The 22,044-nt window shown below is 37.5% G+C and overlaps 1 protein-coding gene across 5 annotated transcripts in view; it reads left to right on the forward strand.

Annotated features, from left to right (window-relative positions):
• The window catches only part of RBMS3 (RNA binding motif single stranded interacting protein 3), an 809,235-nt gene that overhangs the window by 337,701 nt on the left and 449,490 nt on the right, over window positions 1–22,044 (forward strand). For all 5 annotated transcript variants that reach the window (XM_042474219.1, XM_042474216.1, XM_042474218.1 and 2 more), the window contains one exon: window positions 18,523–18,695. In XM_042474219.1, the coding sequence (XP_042330153.1) occupies window positions 18,523–18,695 (173 nt within the window). The remainder of the gene's footprint in view (window positions 1–18,522; window positions 18,696–22,044) is intronic.

Here is a 22,044-nt window from a genome sequence, read left to right on the forward strand (position 1 = left end):
TGTGTGTGTGTGTGTAAAGAGAGATTGAGAGTAATATAGATATAGATATAGATGGCTTTAATAATTTATAAGCTGCTATGACTGCCAGTGTCAGGGACATTTATATAATTTACATATCCCAGTGGTATATAAATTAACATAATCATACATACTAACATCAACAAAATACCTGTCTTGGTGAAGCTAAGTGATTTTATTCTTCATTTACTGTTATGTGCTAGATACTAAAGGTCTATTCTGATCGTTTGTGTAGTGTTCATCATGCTACTGTTGCACATAACAGTAATTTTTTTTTAAAAAAATATGTTTTTCCATGTAGCTATCTAGCCAAGTTAGACAACGTCATCAAGAAATCATGGATAGAGGAGAGTTTTTTGAGTGCAAGTGCTGTAGAAGCATTGTTCCAGGTCACATATCAACTTTAACTGATCTCTCCAAAGATATAAAAGACCAGTATCACCTTGCCCTGCCCTTTGAAAATTTCGGGCAAGGGACATACATAGTTTGTAGCTTTCTGGAGCCTATTACGTTCTGCTCCACTCCCATAACTGTATAAATACGCATCATAACCTGAGGTTTTAATACCACTCTTTAGTGCATCTGAACTGGTGGGTTTATATCTACCAAAGCTTATGCTAAAGTAAAAACCAGTTTATCTTAAATATGCTGTCACATTCCAAGAGAATAACATGGCCGTCTCTTTGAAAGTTTCCTTCAGCTTGTAATAAGGGCTCCAGTTTTCAGAAGAGTATGGTTTTGGATGACAACTCCCAGAATACCCAGTCAGTATGGCCAAGCATAACATTATCAAATTCTCAGAATGCCATATCTATTGACAAGTATCTGGTTTTTTGGGACCTTTCCCTTGGGTATCAAAAACTGTGCTGTGAAATACAATAACAGCCAAATTCCACAAAACAGCAATACCTTAAGGAGACCAACTAAAATGCACAAGAATATGTTCTTCTTCACCAAAGGTGTTAAAAATCATACAGGAGAAAGAAAATTCTGCTGATGAAATGTTGGTCACCACTGCTTATATCTCACACAGTCAGTGGTGTAGATACAGACTGAGCATGCCATAGCCTGTGAGCCACACTAGGCAGTATTTTATATTCTTTGGAGAGTGGTTTGCAAAATCCTGAATTGAGGGATTATCCTTTTATTCCTTGCGACAGCAGGATGTGATGGGTTTCTTATATATCAGAATGCAACAGTTCTGTATAACTCTCTCTTTAAAAAGAAGAAATAGCAGTTGGGTCAGAAAGAATTGATTTGGCCACCCTCGTGACTGGCTAGCCAATGTGATTTTGAAGGTGTGCATTTAAGAAGACATTTGCCGGTGTTAACTTGATGATCCTCAAGCAGAAATAAGGCTTTAAGACAGCCCATGTGAAACAGGCCCAGTGCTGCTTCTCTGTCTTAAAAGCATGCCTGCGTTTCTTGCTGCACACACAGTAGAATCCCCAGAGGCAAATTACAGCAATAACAGCAATTCTGTACCTTTGCTACAAATCCACAGAGGCACAGAAGGAAAGGAGCCACTCATTTGGTTCTACTTTTTCTACCAGGTTAGGGGGTAAGATGATGTTTTTGTTATTTTCACAAAGGAAGGATGGAAACAAAGCTTCATTCAATAAGCTTCAAGAGACTATATAAAAACAGCGGAACAGAAGACGCTGCAGCAAGTGATCTGGTAGAATTAGTAAGTGGAAAAAGTGAGATGTTAGTATTCTTCCCTTTCTTTTCTATGTAAAATTAAAAGAATAAAATGTTGCATGTTTGCTCATGTTAGACAGTGTTAGCAAAGTCGGCCCACATCAGCAAGTGCTGTATTCGTTGGGAGGTATATCTGAAATGTGGCTATATTAAGTGTCTCCTGGTGGCATGGAAGAAGCCTGAATATAATTGTGTGGCAAAGCAGTTACCATAGTTTAATGTTCATTATCAGTGGTGTTCCGATGCATGAGATAATTGCAGCATTGTTCCTGGGTGGATGCTCTGTTCATTTAATTTGGTAACTTTGTGATGCAGAAATGTTTTTTTAACCAAAGCAAGGAGTGGTTCTTATGCTTACAAATACTTCATGTCCATTAGAAATCATCCCTTTAAAAATAATTTTTAGATAATTTGAAAGCTGAAAATCTTGTAGATTTTGCTTAAGACAACATGGTTCCACTTAGCTATAGACTATGTATCCAGTGCTATGATTTTATGATTCTGCTCTTGCATTGAATAGTGGGTTGTACTTGGCCTATTGGTATTCTTCACTACTTGCTGTCTTTTTCAATAGTCTCTTCCAGTGCTATGATTTTATGATTTCTTGATGACCAGTGGATTGTCCTTGGTCTATAGCCTCCTTCCAGTTCTGTGGTTTTATGACTCTGTGATCAGAGGGGACTATTCCTTATATTGTGAAGTCGAAGACTTTAATGGCTGGCATCCATAGTTTTTTGTGGGTTTTTTGGGCTATGTGGCCATGTTCTAGCATCCTGGTGAAACGTCAGGAAAAAAATCTTCTAGAACATGGCCACATAGCCCGAAAAACCCACAAAAAACTATTCCTTATATTGGTAAAACTTGTGTGTCTTTAAAGTAGAAAGCAAGTAGTGAAGAAAATACCACATCACAGGAGACATAACAAGGGGGGAAAGCATGTTTTAAGCTAGCTACTGGTGAGATGATAGCTATTAATTTCTGCCATGAATCACTGCACTGAGGACAGTTTTGAAGTGAATATTAAAAGGGTCCTTTTTTTACATTAATGCAAATTATCAGTGTTAAATGCTTGCTAATAGGCTAATGACAACAAAAAATGTGCATTTGGTATTTTGTTTCCATCTTCACTAAACGTGAATGAAGAAAATGAAGATGGCTTATTATAAAGAAGGTGAAGCAATACATCACTGGAAGAAACAAATGTCCAAATGACAGTACATGTTTTCATTTCCACACTACCTTGCCATCTACACTGTCATGTGAACTGTTGTAGGAGACTATGGTTTCCAAATTATAGACCATGTGGAGAAAAATACTCAAGAAGCCCTTTCTCCATTATTTTTGGTACTGTAAGTCATTCAGTATGCATTTACCTAATTATTGGTTTACTGTTGGTGTTGTTAATGTAGAGATGACACATTTCATGATTACATTCTCTCATTGTGAATGCGTTACTAATTCCAGGGGGGCACCTGCATTGGGGTGAAACAGACCACCCCATAGAGGTGGGCTGAAGCCGCCCCTTAGAATGTCAGATTGAGGCTGCAGAAAACACATGCTGCAACCTAAACCCGCCTTTTGGCCAGCCCAAAAAGAAACAGCAAATACCCACTCCTTTTTGCACTGGCAAAAATCCAGCTTTTCCATCCCGCCATGAACAGAAGCCAGCTTTCAGGTGCTCCAGCAATGTACGGAGTGTAAATCTACACTGCTGGTGTACCTGGAAGCCAGACCACATGTGGACAGCTGGGTGGCATGAATCCAGCTTCCAGGTGGCTTCAGAGCATGCGACATCAACATGCTGCACTCTGCGCCCTCCTCTCCCCTTGGTATGGTGGCAGTTCTGTCAGTGTTGGAAAGTAAAATATTATTGTAGCAATTCTAGAATTTTCAGGTTTAGTGCTGTTGTTCTATAATAATTGTGAGACTTTAATGTGTTATGCGACTCTGAATATCATGATCAGTTATAGTATACCATCTTTTTTCACTCTTTCTAGTTTTTGGAACCACTTCTTTGCTGATAAGCAACGTAATGCATATAATGTAAAGGATGCTTCATGGGGACATGAAAGTGGTCTAATAGAGTGTTTGTCATTCATTTAGGCCTTTAATATATAATGATTGTCAGGGAGGTTTATATAGTGTGTGTGTTTTATTTACATTTTTAAAATTTTGTATGTTTGATGCAATTTTATATTGTTTTAATGAGATGATTTTAATTATTTACAGAGTTTGTTGTGAAGTTTGTAACTATTTTAATCTATTTTTATTGGGTCCCTTTCCTGGATAAAGGCAGCATATATTGTATATGAAATAACTAAATAACTAACTAAATAGGATTCATGAACTGGCAACACACTTTCTGTTTCCTGTCACCCTGGAACATTAGCACCATGTTAAACAAATGTCCTTTTGGTTGTTATTGTTATTCTGGATGTATACACATGCTTTATAACAATAAGACAATTCAGCCATCCACCCCACTGTGAAATACTCTAGCTTTCAGTAGCTCCCTTGGTTGAAGGACTTTCCCAGTCCTGTTTCAGAAATCCTTTGTGTCAAACAAATCATTGAAAATTATACACATTTTGAGACAAGCACCTGGGACCCTGAAAGAAATGCACGCTCTCTCTCTCTCTCTCCTTTTAAAAAATGGGAAAAACCTATGACAATTTTATCTTATCCAGACTTTTCATGCTTTTCTTTATATTTCTTAGGTAGTTCCTACACCTGTCAAACAAACTTTGAAAGTTGTGTTTCATTATGATTTAGATGAGAGGTGAAGAAATCTGTGACATAACCTAATCATTCCATTTTGGCAGGGGTAATCCTGATTTATCATTCTACTTTTTCCTACCTTTTCAGCTGCTTTTGAAATGTCCCAGATTTTCTCTTTTCCTCCCACTTTCTAATTTGTCTTCATCTTACTTCAGTTGCTGCAAACTGAGTGGAAAGTAAAAGTAGTTTTTACTCAACTCAGCAGGGAGGAGAGAAGAGGAGGCTGAATTCCCATTAGGCTAAGGCAGAAGCAAACTGCTGCAGTCTCTCCTGGCTTGTGTGTAATTCCCCATTAATAGCTTTTGCCATCTGGACCCACTGTCTGATGCTGCCTGGACACATGTATTCCGGTTTTCACCTGTGAAATATGGGAAGGCAGCTTGTGGCTTTCCAAATGCTGTTGGATTCTAACTCTCACCTGCCTCAGCTACCATGGCTAAAAGGCAGGGATGATAGGAAGCAGTGCTTCTGTCCATGTTAATTGGCTTCTGCCACTGTATAGTTTTTTACTCTGTCATCTCAACCCATTTTATAGTACAGGTATGAGATGTTCTTGACTAAACCCTATAAAGCTTTCCAGATCTGAAGCAAAAGATTCACCTTCAATTGTCAAGGGTTTTGGCTTCCCTCTTTCTCTTTGATTATGTACAGTATATCCACTGCTAGATCATTACACATATTGGTGTTCCACCCTGCCAAAATAAAAACTTTCTTCTTCACTTTGCTGCCAGGACATATGTCTTTTGCCTGCCTCATCCACCACAGTCAAAAACCAGGAATGATAGGAATCAGTGCATCTTGAGAGCTACAAATTTGGCCCTGCTCAGTAGCATTCTTACTACTAGATTTTATCAAAATTGCCCACTATGTGAATTTCTTTACCAGACTTAAACAGCCAGTGTTAACATTAACTGCTACTGAGAGACACAATAACACAATTATTAAATACACTAATGTCTCTGGATCAGGCTGTCCCGGATAGATAGATAGATAGATAGATAGATAGATAGATAGATAGATAATTTCCTGAACAATTCTTATTAGTTCTAATTAAATTATTTTTGTTTCCCTTGAGTTTTCTTCCTGAAGAAGAATCCCCAAATTCACCTTAAATGCTACAGTTCCACTAATTATGCAGCAACATCAAATTCTCCTTGTTCTTTGGTAGCTGTTTAATAAGCAGCTAGTGTCTTCCTGAATCTTAGAGGCCATCTACACTGAAGAAATAATTCAGTTTGACTTTAACTGCCATGGATCAATGCTATGGAACTCTGGGAATTGTAGTTTGTTGTGGCACCAGAACACTCTGACTAAATGTCTAAATATCTAAAAGTCTAAATGTCTTACAGAACTACAATTCCTAGAAGTCCATAGCATTGAGACATGGCAGTTAAAGTGGTTTAAAATCAGATTATTTCTGCAGTGCAGATATAGCCTTAGTGTCAGGAAATGCAAGCTCTTGAGAGAGGGGAAGGTTTTGGAGAGGTGCATGGGATACATTCACTCTGGTTTTCTGGATCTTCTCCAGAATGAATTTCTGAGCATGGCACAGCGGATGAACAAAGAACAGCTCTGCACTTGCATTTCTTCAGTGTTCCTTGCTATAGTTGCAGTTTCTTGCTTCACCTTCTGTTTCCAATCTTAGCCTTGTCTAGATCTTTGTCTGTGTTTCATCCCTGTATGTCCTCTTCAGAAACTGCCTGTTTCTGTGTATTGCCTTTGCATCTAATTATGTTTGTTATAAACTTAGCCAAGGTTCTTGACATGCCATGTTTTGTCTATGAACTCCAGTATGAACCCTTAGTGGAATTGTTCTGTGAATCACTGAGTCTGGCTTTGACAGATTGCTTTGTTCTTAACATCTGTCCGTGTTAATTGGCTTCTGGCATTGTATAATTTTTCACTCTCTCAACTCATTTTATTGTATGAGATGATCTTGACTAAACCTTCTAAAGCTTTCCATATCTGAAGTGAAAGATTCACCTTCAATTATCATGGGTTTTGGCTTCCCTCCTTCTCTTTTATTACGTACATTATATCCATTGCTAGATCTTTACACAAGTTGGTGTTCAACCCTGCCAAAATAAAACCTTTCTTCTTCATTTTGCTGCCAGGGCACATGTCTTTTGCCTTATAATCCTGTACTCTCTTTTTCTTTAATATTTCTGACAGAACATTTTTCTACCTAATCTATGGAATCCTCTCTCTTATCATTACTGGGAATATCTCTACCTGCAGTCTCTGATGAAAAGATCCTGAAGCCATGCCCATTGATATAAGAATGCTGGTATAATTTAAGTGATTTTGCTTGTAAAGTCAACTAGTAGGAATGATATTGGGAAAGGGTGTGCATAAATGGACGTAGTGGCTACAATCCTTTAAATATCTATTCAGAAGCAAGTCTCATATCGTTAATGGGTTTACTTTGAGGTAAGTAGGTAGAGAGCTATTGTATTATGATAAGGTGAGCAGTGAAGAATGAACAAATTCTGCATCACTAAGATCATTGTTATGGAACAAAGGGATGGGGATGTGTTTTTTCTTTACATGAAAAGAAGCTTCACTATTCAAGTTTATTAATGTGCCATACATTTTAAAAAATATGCCTGCCCAGATCTGTGATAATGGACTTTTTAAAAAAGTAGATGTCGACATGATGCCCTATGACTCCAACAGTTCAATAAGTTTTCCTTGCTCAGTTAAAAATACTTGACAAATTTTAAAGAACTGTGGACAGTAAGATTGGTAGCTACAGAGAAAAAAAAATCACTTGGATACAGTTGAATATGTGTTAAATACAGAGATATGTGGTAGCAAGAAACATTAAGAAGTGTGATCCATATCCAGCTGAAATTGGCAGTAAACTTTAATTAGCACCAAGGTAGCTGGAGAGTTCTTCAGACTTGTAGCTGAAGAAAAAAAGTGCATTCTAAGACAGGAAAACAATTCAGGAACAACAAGATATGTTAATTAAAAAGGGGATGCATTTATCTATTCTTTTTTATTTTAAATAATTTTTTTTTAGTTGTGCTATGCAAAATATACTGAACTATAAAGAAACCTTTTAATTTCCCTGACAGTTAAAAATCATGGGCTATTCCTGATACCATGTTGGGGAAATAATTGTATTTTGTTGGTAACTGTGCTGAAAGACAGACACTCAAACCACTACACCATATTGGCCCTCATACAGATACGGGTATCTGTTCTGTTGATTTCTTTCCTGCAAGCTGTATTTGCTATTTGTGAGGTGCATTCACATCATAAACATAACATGCCAGTCAAAAGCTCATGCTTCTTGTCACTGGCAAATTCCAGCATGCTGCAGGCTGAGAAATGTTATTCTGAAATCATGAGCTTTGATGCAGCCAGTATTCATGAACTTTTGGCCATGTGCTATTTATTCCACTTTCAAGCACGCAATCTGCATGAGAACAGCTAGGGCTTTGCAAGAAATCGTAACCTCTGAGGCAGCTCCAGTGTTCAGTGAAATTAAAAGCAAAAAGATTTCACTTTCCTCTACAGAGCTTTGACACCAAAAAACTCAGAAAGAAGGCCCCTAATGGACAATTGCATTCAGCATCATATATCATTGAGTGGAAGTGGGCAAAAGATTATGCCAAAGGGGATATTTGCAAACCACACATTTTTATGCTTATGCAGTTCATTCCCAAAGAGTCCTAATCAAAATTTTATACCTCACTGTACTAATGTAATCAAGGTAAGAAAAAAAGTAGCAGGGACAAGATTATATCTTCCAAATTCAAACCAGCCATTCTGCAGAAATGCAACTTATTAAGGTTAACCGGCTGTGACATTAACAGCATGAATACAATTAATGTATAGTGACAGGGAAATAGAGGCAGTGCATCCCCAAATGATAATTCTACTATCCCACAGAACTTTTTTTCCCCAGCCTCAAATACCTAGCATTTCACTAAGTTAAAACCTCAACTTTTAGAAATACAAGCTTAAGCATCCAAAGAGAGTAGACAGAGCAAAATTCACTGATCACACCAAAGACAGAGAGTGGCTATGGTTCTGGAAAGCAGTTTGAGCGACTATGGTTTTGGAGACCAATGTTCAATCCCAGCTTCATCACCACTGGGTGACCTTGGGCAAGTCATACTCTTTCAGCATCAGAGGATGACAATGACAAATTGCCTCTGATGAAGATATTGGCCAATAAAACCTCATGATAGGTTTGCCTTAGGGTTGCCATAAGTCAGAAATGACTTGAAGGCACACAACAACAACAACAACTACAACAACAACAAACCATATCTGTGCTCTGGGGTTGAACATGTGGCAGAAGATGTTCATGAGTGTTCTTTAGATCATTTCATAAACTGGACTAAAGGGCTTTAAGATGCAATGCTGGTGGATTACTCTATATATATAGTTACTAAATTTTGCTAAGGACGTTAAAACCATTTTGAAATCTGTCTATAAGCAACGTAATCATTTTAGGATAAAGAAGAGCTCTACTACTTCCACACTGAACAAAGTCATATTTTGTTTGTAATTCAGAATTATCATTTAATGTCACAATCCGTTGTTTTCTTTCATAGTAATTTTTCAGCAAACAACATTAACCATGTATAGGAAATGACTAAACAGGTGGTGGAAGAGAAGGCTTAACTTTTCTTCCCTAGTTCAGTAACTATAACTGCAAAAACTCTTTGTCAGTGCAGGAAGGGTAGACTCCTGGCCAATGAGGCAATGCTCCTCAGTGATTCCCTTTTTCTTGTCCATTATTACTGTCATTTTTTAAATGCGAGAGGTAGCAAAAGTTCAAGGGTTCAGATCCTGTTGGTGGTCACCCTGCTGTTCAGTGAACTCTACTAGGCATATAATAATATAGGGCTGTTTATCCTCATGTGAATAATCTTTTAGTGGCAGCACATTGCAAAACAGCTTTCTCTCTCATTAGTGAAGTTCACTAAAACTAATTATTTATACATTGTAAATAATGAGATAGCATCCAGCTGGGTAATGTACTTTTAATGCTTATCGGAGACGGCCAGCAGTTTTGGCAACTGGAGAGACTGAAATGTATCATCTGATCGCTGTTTCTTTTGTGGCAAATCTTTACAGTTCTTATCCATTTGGATGACAGTGGATGAATTTCACTGGCTCTGTTATAAACCACACTTGCTTTGGCCTTGTGAAACCCTACCTGCTAGTGATCCTTCTACTGTGTCGTAGCAATGAAAAGCAAATAGCTGCCCTTTGGGATGATCCCTCAGGTTGTGTGAAGAACCCACCATTATCACATATGTTTTTTTTCCTTGAGGGAAAACCAATAACAATCTGCACAAAAAGGCATCTTCATTTATTTTCCTCAGAAATGCTTGCTGTGTAGCAAAATATAGATGTAGTAAAATGCTTGCAAGTACTGAAAACTAGTTAATACTGTGCTTCTGAGAACATAGTGCATTCAGCTTTGTTTAAAAAAGAGTTACAACTCCTTACTCCCAAACATATATTACCTTGGTATACAAATCCTTGATCCCTGGGTACTTGTGCCCCTTACAGAGAAAACTCTTCGAGTCAGGGCTAAGGAACTTTGGGCTATTGTAATGTTAACCCTGGACATACTTAAGAGTATGTTCTTTACATAAAGTATTAACATGGCATTTTCTTGGATTCTTTCATTTAGTAAATCATGTGCCCTAAACCAGAGGTGGTTGAGTTAGCAAAAGATTATGCATACTGGACCGAACAGTGCTTATTATAGACAGTTCATAAGTTTATTATGATGAAAATCAAACTACAGTTTACAGACTTAGTGCACATGGCATGACTGTCTCCAGAACCAAGATGAATAAGCCCAAACTGAACAGTTAACTGGAAGATTACTTAGGAGGCACATTTGCCACGCTGGATTGAAGCACAAGTTAAGTAAATTACAAAAGTTAGTATGGTGTTGAGGTTTCAGTGTTAGACTAGGACACTGTGAGTCAAGGGTTTGAATCCCTGCTTGGCCATGGAAGCCCACTGGGTGACTTTGGATAAGTCACAGTCTCTGAGCATCAGAGGAAGGCAATTCTGCCAGTAATTCTGCCAAGTAAATCCCATATGTTGTGAGCCACCTTGGGTCCCTTTCTGGAAGGTGGCATAAATAAATAAATAAATTCACTTTAAGTTCACAAGTTAGAAATTACTTGAAGGCACACAACAATATTAAGTAAATTACCATATGGAGACTCATTTTATGATGGGCCTCTTTTTTGTGTGTGTTTCCGTTAGCAGAGTATACATTTTTGATATGCTGTATAGTATACATTTTTATATGCTCTTAACTTGATATTGCTTAGAGCCTCAGAATTTTAAGGTGTCTTAATTTGTCCCCACATTTTAAAATTCTGAATTATGTCTGCCAAACAAGAAGTTTATCATGAGGAAGTGAAATTGATATCTTTGTAAATGAGTGATAACTGTACGTGAAATAAGAACTCCAAAGTCTGGCCCTTTGTAGAACGTATTTACATTTTTAACCACCAGAAGGCTGATATAAACAGGTAAAAGATGAATTACACAGAAGGTTCTCTGAAATGCCACAATGCAGCTGTAACTTCTTATCAGAGGAAGTATTTATTTTAAAAAAATAAAGCTGGTTTGATTTCAGCACTGATGGATCATTAGTTATTGGATAACGGAAGGTAACATATCTCATTACTTCTGCTTACTGGTCAGTTTATTTACCTAGACCACACAAATAGAATAGCTCTCCTTCAGTTTCACCACCATCATATCATCTAGTTGGATGTCTGCAGGCAGATATAAATCCAACAGGATGCTTTTGCTCACTGCTTGTTATTTAAAATTTTTCATTCATTTTTTTCCAGAGATGAAAACAAATCCTATTAGCTAGGTGAACTGAATTAATGAGTCATTCAGAACAATCTGCAAGACGGTTCATTTTTATTTAACCTTTCTGAATGGTGAACTCCAAGAATTAAATACTTAATCTGTCTTGGTTTTGGAGGGAGGAACCATCACATAGGCATGATTCTTCTATTCTTCTGGTATTAATATATGCAGATAGTGTCAAATCCATTTGCTATTGCCTTCAGAATAGATATTCTGGACCACAGTTCTCACACATGAGGCACTCCCCCCACCACCATGCAATGTCTTGTATCTAAGATTATGCCAGTGAACCAGCCGCAAGGACGATGAGGCTTTCTCCCTAACCCCTTTCTTTCCCTCATTCCTGCAGTCCTTCAAATGAAAGCAGTACCATCAACAGAACTGACCCCTTTGGTTCCAGAACAGTGTTTTAAAGTGGTTTGTGTTAAGGTTGCACTAATAGATGCTAAATGTGGCCATGTTAAGTCTTTTAATGTCCACTTGAATGGGCCACTGAACTGATAAATACATAGTGCATCTAGTATGCTTGCCATGCAAAACCTCTGGATTGTAGGGGAATTACCATTGGGTTTGGGTTCAGTAAGCCCTGCCAACATTCCAATGTATCCCCATATGTCATGAATGGTGTGACAGCTATCAAAAGTTGTGCTAATGCACAAAAATGCAAATATATGCAGTAGGATACAAGGAGGGGACAGGGGATAAAATATGTCTTATGCATGGATTTAAACCAAGGGTCTGGACACTCTACAACAATAAAAACAACATAATTCAAGATCAGGAAGGAATAAAAAGATGCTGGATGCAGTACACAGAAGAGCTATTAAAAGGGATAACAAAATGAAGGACACATGGATCAAAGAGTCATATGAAGATGAACCTCAAATTCTAAAAACAGAGGTGGAAACTGCAGTTAGAGAAAGAGGAAAAAATAAATCACCAGGAACAGATGATATTCCAGTTGAATTGCTTCAATCCACACTAACAGAATCAACACCAACTTATGTCGACAGATATGGAAAACAAAATAAAGGCCAAAATATTGGAAATGTTAAATATACAACCCCATCCACAAAAAAGGAGATACAAAAGATTGCAGCAACTATAGGACCATATCTCTAATCTTTCATGCAAGCAAAATCAAAATTCTGTAACATAGGCTCCATACATACATGGAAAGAGAAACCACAGAGGTACAAGCAGGATTCAGGAAAGTAAAGGCACTAGGGACCACATTACAAACATACAGTGGCTAATGGAGCACACCAAGAAATTCCAAAAGAAAATCAGCAAGTGCTTTATAGACTGTAGCAAGGCCTATGACTGCATAGATCATGAAAGGCTATGGAACTCCCTTAAAGACATGGAAGTGCCAACATATCTGATGGTCCTAAAGAGGAATCTTTGCTCAGGACAACAGGCTACTGTCAGAACAAAACATGGAGAAACAGAATGGTACCCAATTGGTAAAGGGGTCAGACAAGGCTGCATCCCCTTATCCTATCTATTCAATTCACAAACATAAAACAGTATAACAAATGAAATGTGCCAGTAACGTATCAACTGTAAACAACATCCCACATAAGTGATGCTGTATTTAAGTTAACATAAAAATAAACTTTTAACCTTGTTTCAATACATGACTATGTGAACTGCTTTTAAGAATTCAGTTACATGCTACCAACAGTGAAGAAAGTATTTTATTATTAAGTCCCCTTGAGTGGTTTGGGGAGAAAGTAGGTCATTATCACTAACTGGAGGCAGTGGTGGGATAGCAAAACCCATTGTGCTGCTATCTGCAAAAAAACAGTAAGGCGAATGTGTGTTACTGTCACACAGGCTTATTGTTGAACATAAAGAAAAATAATAATGACCACAGAGAATTTACACGAATTCAACCTAGACAATGAGGATATAGAAATAGTAAAAGAATTCTCATACTTGGGACCAAACATTGATCAGAGCAGGGACGAGTCAAGAAATCGTAAGAAGACTAATCATGGGAAGGGCAGCTATGAAAGAACTAGAAAATATCCTAAAAAGTAAAGACATACAACTGAGCACAAAAGTCAGAATCATACAAGCTATTGTGTTCCCTATCACCATGTATGGATGTGAGAGCTGGACAGTTAAGAACATGGATAGGAATAAAATAAATGCATTTGAGATGTGGTGCTGGAGAAGAGTGCTGAGGATCCCACGGACAGCCATGAGGTCAAACAAATGGGCCCTAGAGCAGATCAGACCAGAAATCTTTCTGGAAGCCAAGATGACTAGACTAAGGCTGTCCTACTTTGGCCACATCACGAGAAGGCACAACTCATTGGAAAAAAAATAATGCTAGGAAAGGTGGAGGGAAGCAGAAAGAGAGGAGAGCCGCATGCTATATGAATGGTCTCTATGAAGGCGGTCATTGATATAAATTTGCAGGACCTGAGCAGAACAGTGGAGGGTAGGGAGTCTTGGAGATGTCTCGTCTACAAAGTCGCCATGGGTCGAGATTGACTCGAGGGTGGATAACAACAACAAATGGATTTAAATGCAAATACCTCTCTTCCTTGTATTTGTTACTAAAGTATTTCTTCCACTTCTGGTTACACACACACACATACCCAACCAACACAAAAATGATCAAATTTAGGCAAAGTTGCATGTAATTCTCAAATGCTTACTGAGTTGTTGTGACATGAATCCTATATCTAAAGATGAGGCAAAAAGAAGGACTTTTGATGTGGATTGGGTAGCCCTAGATGGGGCCCCTTGCAGATTTGGGTAACTGCTTGAATTGCTATTTTATTCACTGGACCCTTCCAAGAGACCACAAATGAGCACAGGATCAACGTGTGTCAGGGCAAACAGGCTAGGCCAGAAGATTGGCAATGTGGACGGAGGCAGACCTGGCAGTGTTGGCATTCATCTCATCACTTTCATACATTTGATTCTATCATTATATTTGTGTTATACAAATAAAAGTTATGGGCAATTCATAACTAATTCATTCTCAGTGCAGTGTTGTTGTTGTTGTTTTTTACAGCTGGCCACTGTGCTAACTCCTTTTTCTTCCTAATTTGAGGAAAACATTCTTTCATAGAAAACATTTCCTTTGGCAAATTATCTACACTGCTCATATGTTCAAAACAAAGAATTCATATGGATTCAAAAACAACTGACCCATTTTAATATGGATTCTATATATGTGTGTGTGTGTACTTACATAAAAATTGGTGGAATAAAAATGGAATTATATATTTTTTTTCCCTTGAACACTTAATTTTTGACACTTTTTTGCTTTATTCAGATTTGAGAATATCAAATAAATAAAGTTGTCTCTAATCAATGTTAAGTTATTGTGTTGTTTATCCTTAGAAAAAGAGCAGTATCTTCATAGTTTACATTTCCATAACTATTCCCTTTTTTAAATTGATTTTATTGAGATGTTTTATACTCCAATTGTATGCCGCTTTGATCAAATTTTGGAAAAGCGGATTATAAATAAATAAACCCTTGTTGTTGCCATGCACAGGATAAAGGGGATCTGCATTCCACAACACATATATTTAAGGATGTCCAGAATCAGACATAAGGATTATTTACAGTTTTGATGAGAAGGAGGAGGAATAATATGCAGAAAATGGAAATTATGTTTTAGGCAGTTTATTGATTTATTTATTGAATTTATGCGTTGTCTTTCTCCATTGATCCAAGGTGGTTTACAGAAATTTAAAATAAAATTAAATTGAATATCCTATTCTAAAAATATTTAAAATAATTAAATAACATTATTAAAAACCATATTTAAAACAGTTAAAATGCATTCAAACATAATTATTAATAAAAGATAACTTTACACATACTACTGCTTCATAAATGCTTAGTGTCACACTTTGTTAGAATGTATTTTAAGATGGTTTTTATTTATTTATTAAAGAGTTCATACAACATGAAGTTGCATCTCATGCAGGGAACAGAGATTAGACAGGGAAAAGAATTTTGCTGAAGCTGATGTTCTTGATGAAACAGTCCATGTTGCATCTTCCAAGATACATCATAACACAAGTATGCACAGATTGTGAGGAATGTGTTGGAGAAATAAATATCAGATGTGCTGTTTTGCTCAGAGGACAAAGTGATATAAAATTTTATATTGATACCTGTATTACTTTTGCCATACGGTGAAAGCAGCTTTGCTATGTTTGTCAGTTATACAAGGTGTATGAATGATAACAGGTGTTGGAAATCTTTGGAACAAATAATTCTCTATTTTTAACATTATCCAAAGTTCCTTTTCTTGAATTCATATGCTGGCTTTAGGGATCAAATGCAAACATTCTTTGTTTTACAATCACCCTAAAACCACTTCAATACTGTGCATATAAAATAGCTGGGGAAAGAAGCTAAGAGCACTTTCTAGAATATGGTCTAGAAAGAAAATTGAAGTTGATTTCGTAAAATGTATTAAACTGTTAGAAACAAGTGAGTATGCAAAGCATCAGCCATTTTGGCTTCTACCTTTCTCAATGATGTATCTTGGAATAAGAAAGAAAAACAATGGTTGGTGGCAGCTATAGAATTCCTAGGGTCTAAGAATGGAATTCAGAGGATGTTGCTGGAGGCAAACATGGTCTTGTCCTCTAAATTAAAGCCACATGGTTTCAAAGCATCAAGTCTGTCCATTCAGGAGTTTTCTCTTTTCTCAAGCTTGATTAGATCACAGGATTGTTCTATTGTAATTATAGCCATATTGGAAAGGCTGTGTTAAACAAATAAAATGTTTAGCAACATGTTGCTACAACTTTTGGGTGGTGATTACTGACTTAAGGTTTCTGAATTTTGAGTACAGGTTGTTAGTGGATTTTCCCATATATTACATCTTGCATCTGGGGTGCATTCATTCACACCCATGATGTTGGTAGAACCACATGTTCTGTTTTGTTGGATAGGTTTTATCCATGTTTTAAAAGAATAATAGAAGAGTGCTGAATAAATGATATATCATAATTCCAGTGCTAACAAGATCATAATTAAATTTATGCATCATCACTTGTCCCAGCTGATGCTTCATTGCATCTCTTTTATAATTGCTACTGAATCCCTGCTACCCCATCCAAATGTCAAAAGCTTAAGAATATTGTGATCGAGGACAACTTAATCATGTATTACTTTTCTGTATTTAAATTATTAAACTTACTAGGTTGTATCTAAGGTGTTATTCCACTGGTGCAGGTGTGAACAGCTTCTATAGGTCAGGGGATTGCACATACTGCCTGGACTTTGGAGGGCTACAATCTGTTTTAGACTCATGAGGGACTTATTTTTCAAAATGATAAGTAACCCAAAGTCACTTACTCTTGGTTTTGAAAAAAGCCCCAGGCCTAACATTAATAGGGGCGCATAGCAAAATGTCTTCACATCCCAAAGGGAGTGTGGGGGTCTTTTTCAGTAAAAAGTATAAATAAAAATAGAGAGTATGGGAGGTTTAGTGGTGATGGGCTACATTGGCAGGAGATTAGTGCTTAATGATTTTATGTGGCCTGTGAGCTACATTTTGCCGACTATTCCAGTTGTGCAGTTTCTACTGCTAGTGAAAACCCCATTTCATATTTGCACAAGTGTCACATTCTGTTTATCATCCATTCCATGTGACATTTGACAAGTTATTCCAGAAGGATTTCACAAAGTGATATACTTGATGTTTCGTAGCTTTTTGAACAATTCATTATGAATTCATTAGATTGGACGTTTGCTTGAGTTGTTTGTGTACTGCTTCCACTAGTCTTTGTGTAACTATTAGTGAAATAATGATACCTCTTGTACTTGTCCTGTTAGTGTAGCATTGAACACATCCTCTTTGGATTTGAAATCAAGAAGAATCAGAAGCATACGATCTCATCAGATGAATCGGTGTCTGGGATAGGAAGTGAAAGAGAAAAGGCAATATTCATTGATTCCTATCATTACAGGAACCTCTAATTCCTAACACTGCACTTGCTGTACTATAAGCACTGACTATCTGAAGCTTACCATTAGAAAAAATGATGCTTGCTTTCTTGATCTTCATAACTTCTATAGTGGTTGTTTTGGCAGGTCTAGTCCAGACAATAAACCTAATTGATTATTTTCACTCCCCAACTTCCACACTGAACACTGAAAATGGGAGGCTCTTGCTCTGTTAAAGAGTGTGCTTTGTTTTGAGTGATTTTTCCCCCATTAGGTGTAGCAACCTGGATAACAGGGAAAGTATTCACAAATGTACAATGTCTTAACATGTAGAGGGATGGGAATTCATATTTACACTTTCAGTTATTGAATAGTTCACATCATGTGCTATGTGACTCCTCTTTAACTGGAACTGCCAAGTTTTGGGCATGAAACCTTCTGTATGAGCTACAGTCCCCTCTCATATAGATTTTTGATAACTTTCTGACATGCCAATTTTTTATATTGTTGGCATTGCATCCTCTTACTCCTAAGTGTATTACTTGATAGCTTTAATGAAAACATTGGATATTTTTGATGAACTGATCTGAAATATGTATATCCTGCCTCTGTTGCATATTGAAACTTTCAAGGCAGCTTGTTATATCCTGCAATATACTTTAGGGAGCTACTATGCCAGTTTCTGAAAGTGAAATTTAGGCAATTCTACAGCAACATTTTACTGACTGACTTTTTAAAAAGTTGCTGTAGAGTTGGCTAAATTTCACTTTCAGAAACTGGCGTAGTAGCTCCCTAAAGTATATTAATTGAAATCAGTTCCACTTCAAGGTGGAGATGTCTTTCACCTGGTTGATCATGGTAAAAACTTCTGTAACCAGGGAGCACTCAGGGGCTGTGCAGACCAGAAATTAAGGCCGGTCTGTCCATATAACGCATGCCCCAACTCTGCCCCATGATGGTGTGATACCACGCACCGCTCCACACGGCATGTGGAATCATGGTGCTCCTCTGGCTCTCCGTTTACATGACAATGCAGCTATAGTGCCCTGGAAAGGTAAGATCAGGGCCGCAGCATGTGGTGGCCACAGCCCTGATCCAGTGCAGCTGGAGGTGGCTACAGGCCACCCCTTGGGGGCAGTCTGCATAACCTCTTAATTACCAGTATGCCACTGGTGATATGTTTTTTCCAATAACCATCTTTCTTATTTTCAGCATTCCTATGCACCAGCTCCCCACCCCATGGCTCCGCCCAGCCCCAGCACTAATAGTAGCAACAACAACAACAGCAACAACAGCAGTGGTGAACAGCTGAGTAAAACGAACCTGTACATCCGAGGCCTTCCTCCCGGCACCACTGACCAGGACCTTATCAAGCTGTGCCAACCGTAAGTAAAATGGCTATGTTGTCCTTCTGACTGGAAATGCATGTGCTTGAGTATGACCTTTACAAGGACAAATTTTCCCAAACATCTTCTAACCTTAAACAGGCAGTCTTATTTATGTGCAAATGAAGTAGTTAGGTGCATGGTATGCTTGTCAGTGGAGAACCTGAAAAGGGATAACTTGCATCTTTAGCTCAAGTGTGATAAAAATCTTCCAGACAATCTGTGTTGAGGAAGAAGCATAATTTGACCTGCCGAATCTTTGGTGGGGTATGCATTAGTGGTTGCTACAGAAACTTGCCTTGGTAGAAAAGAAAATATATGGGAGGAAGACATGAGACAGAACTGTCTACTCCAATCCTGTGGTGGTAACTTTCTAGGAGAGATTAAATGGTCCACTTGAAGACTTTAACACTGGCAGTTTAGCACATCACAGTCAAATTATTTGTCTGAATTTTTCGTATTTAGAATAAAACTGAGGTTGGAAGGCAGTGCTGGAATATGTAAGCCTTTTTTTTTTTGCACACTTCTGTATGCATTGAACATAAGATAATATTAAAAATAATAATTAAACATTTGTGGTTTCTAGTGAAGTTATTAGCATTTTCACTATCAGGACTTTGGGGTTTGAATGGATGTTTTGTTATTGTCTTTGGCATTCCTTTCTTCCATTTTATCTCCTTCTCTGTTTCCCCATCCCAACCAAATATGAGTTACAAATCAACTCTGTTTGAGTCCTAATGTTAAAATGATTTTTCTCAGGAAAAATGGTAGTCAGAATATGTATGACCCCTATGGATTTGAAGAATATACATGTGTTTTCTTGACTTTGGTGATAAAGGGTGTGTCTTAGCACATCAAGACAACCTTTGCTGGTGAAAGGATCAATTGTTGTAAGTTTTTTACATTTAAGAGCTTTTCCCAAAAATTTCATTTGATTTTTTTTTTTTAAAAAAAAAGAGTATTGCAGTAAAGATTTTATACAAGAAACGGTTTTTTGGCACAAATCTTTTGCCCTTTGAGCAAAAATCAACTAGTTATTGCACAAAAATGTTGTATTGTGTGAAGAAATATATGTAATGATTTTTTAAAAAAAGAATACACAAAAGCTCTTGTAATCTCATGTAGTGATCAGGCAACTTTTGAAGTTGTTTGTTCTTATGTGATTCATATCCCAGGTGTCTCCAAATATGGATTGGATACGTATCAGGCACCAACTCCTCTCAGTATATATGCTCATTGTGTGTCCTCAGATTTTCAGAGATATTAGCATATTTATTTTTGCTACTCAACCAAGAATCAATAATAGCAAAGCATAAGAACTGATGCGTTGTACAAGACTATAGAGATCTGTATACAGCTTTAAATGGAGGAAGGAAGGGGGAGAAAAAATAAAAAATTTAAATTAATTTTTTAAAATACCTTTAAAATTACTTTTTTTTTTTTGCATGAGCTTTTTCAGCTGTGGTACTGAGTAGCATTAAGACCTCAAGTATAAAGCATGCTTATTTAGTTGTGGGAGTGAGATGTGTTGTAATAGAATCCAGAAAGATGCAAATCACCTTCCTTGTGCTAAATGTTCAAAAAGCTGGGTGAGGTGATACAGGTTTTTCAGATCAGAGTGTTGATGTGTGAAAACAATAAATCTGCTCCCCAAAACTCACCTTCCTGGACTTCAAAACTCTATCTGAAATAGTCTTTTTGTTATGTGTGCAGAAGCAAGGGTCCTTGTATTAATAAGTGCAGTGTACCATGTCTTTGTTCATACCTCTGCTAATGGATGATATTTGTGAATACAGTATAACTCAATTCAGTAGTTTTTTTTTCTAGTCTTACTTTGTCAGTTCCTTCTTCAAAGACCACAACCTATAAATCCCTTATGGTGTGTTCAAGCAGCCTGAAATATTGAGCAACTGGTTTAGGGGTATTACCATTTCTAATGTCAGATTTGCGTCCATTAATCTTCTTGCTTAGAGACTGTAGAGGAGCATTACTGGCATAGGATGGCATATATCACACTGGAAGAAGAACAAGTAAATGTACCTCTAATTTTTAAATTATGTTATGAGCCCTTAAAATACTGGTCCTACAGTAGATGGGGGGGGGGGGCAGTTAGTATCTGAGTTTGTATTACCATTCATGTTATGCATCATATTAGAAGTAATGGTTTGAGATTTGGAGGCTGTCTGTAGGCCAATAAAGGCCTGCCTCCAGAGCTTATGAGAGGGCTGTGTTATTCTTCAGAATTGGTTGTAGCTCATTGATGATGCATTTGAATGGTCTCTGCTGGAAACTGCAGACGATGGCTTCATGGCACACTACTGCACATATATAAATACAAGATTTGTCCCTACTGCACATATACCAAAAAGGAACATTCTTAGAAAAAGTTTTAAACCCAGGGAAACTGACTTTTGATAAGTGGATTTATTGCTTTTACACCTAAACACTCACTGACCCCAGTAATGATCTGATAGACCTGTATTCCCTTATGCAGCCCTTAGAAAATGTAGAGCATGGGTCATGAATTGCATATTTCTGGATCCTGTTACATTCTGTCCCATTCCCACAACTATAAAAATATGCATTATACCTGAGGCTTCAATAGCACTCAGCACTGCAGCAGAAGCTCATACAAAAAAGAAAAAAACAGTCTGAAAGTTAGCACCTCATTTCCTTTTCTCTCTCTCTTCCTCCTTCCTTTCTCCTTTTTAGGCTGCATGAGCCTAAGAACTTTATGACACGAAGCACCATTACAATATGATAATAGCATCTTTGGTTGGGACTAATCACATGATGTCATTTCTATTCTGTTCTCCCAGTGGGAGACCATTTTGAAAGTACATCTGTTTATTAACACAAGAATGCTTTCCTGCTATTGTTCTGCTACAATTTCTAAGGTGATAGTTAAATTCTGCTTTAATGACAATTTTGGATGGTCAGAGGGTAGTCAGTGGGCATGCTTTGGGTGTGGCTTAGCTTTCCTAATGCTTAGGTGAGAAGGAAAAGGGCTGGAAATTTCAATTTGATTCCTTCATTTATTTATTATTTTCAATTTGAGATAAAAAATTAACCAAGGGGCTGTATAGACTGGCAAGAAATGCCGGTGTTGGTGTAGAGTGGGGGCATGGCAACCGCCTGCTACCTGCCCCAACTCCGCCCCCAAAGCAGCATTATGCCACCTGCCAGCCCAGATGGTAGGCAATGTCATGATGATTCTGTGGTGCAGCGTTTACACACACTGCCAAAGAAATGCAGAAGAGCCGCCACTGTGGCAAGGGTGACTGTTTTCCACCTCAAAAAGGAATAGCATTTTGCCACTTCTTTCGGGCCTGAAAAAATGGGCAAAGGG

This window comes from Sceloporus undulatus, chromosome 6 (genome assembly GCF_019175285.1).
Source record: "Sceloporus undulatus isolate JIND9_A2432 ecotype Alabama chromosome 6, SceUnd_v1.1, whole genome shotgun sequence".
NCBI classification, from domain to species: domain Eukaryota; kingdom Metazoa; phylum Chordata; class Lepidosauria; order Squamata; family Phrynosomatidae; genus Sceloporus; species Sceloporus undulatus.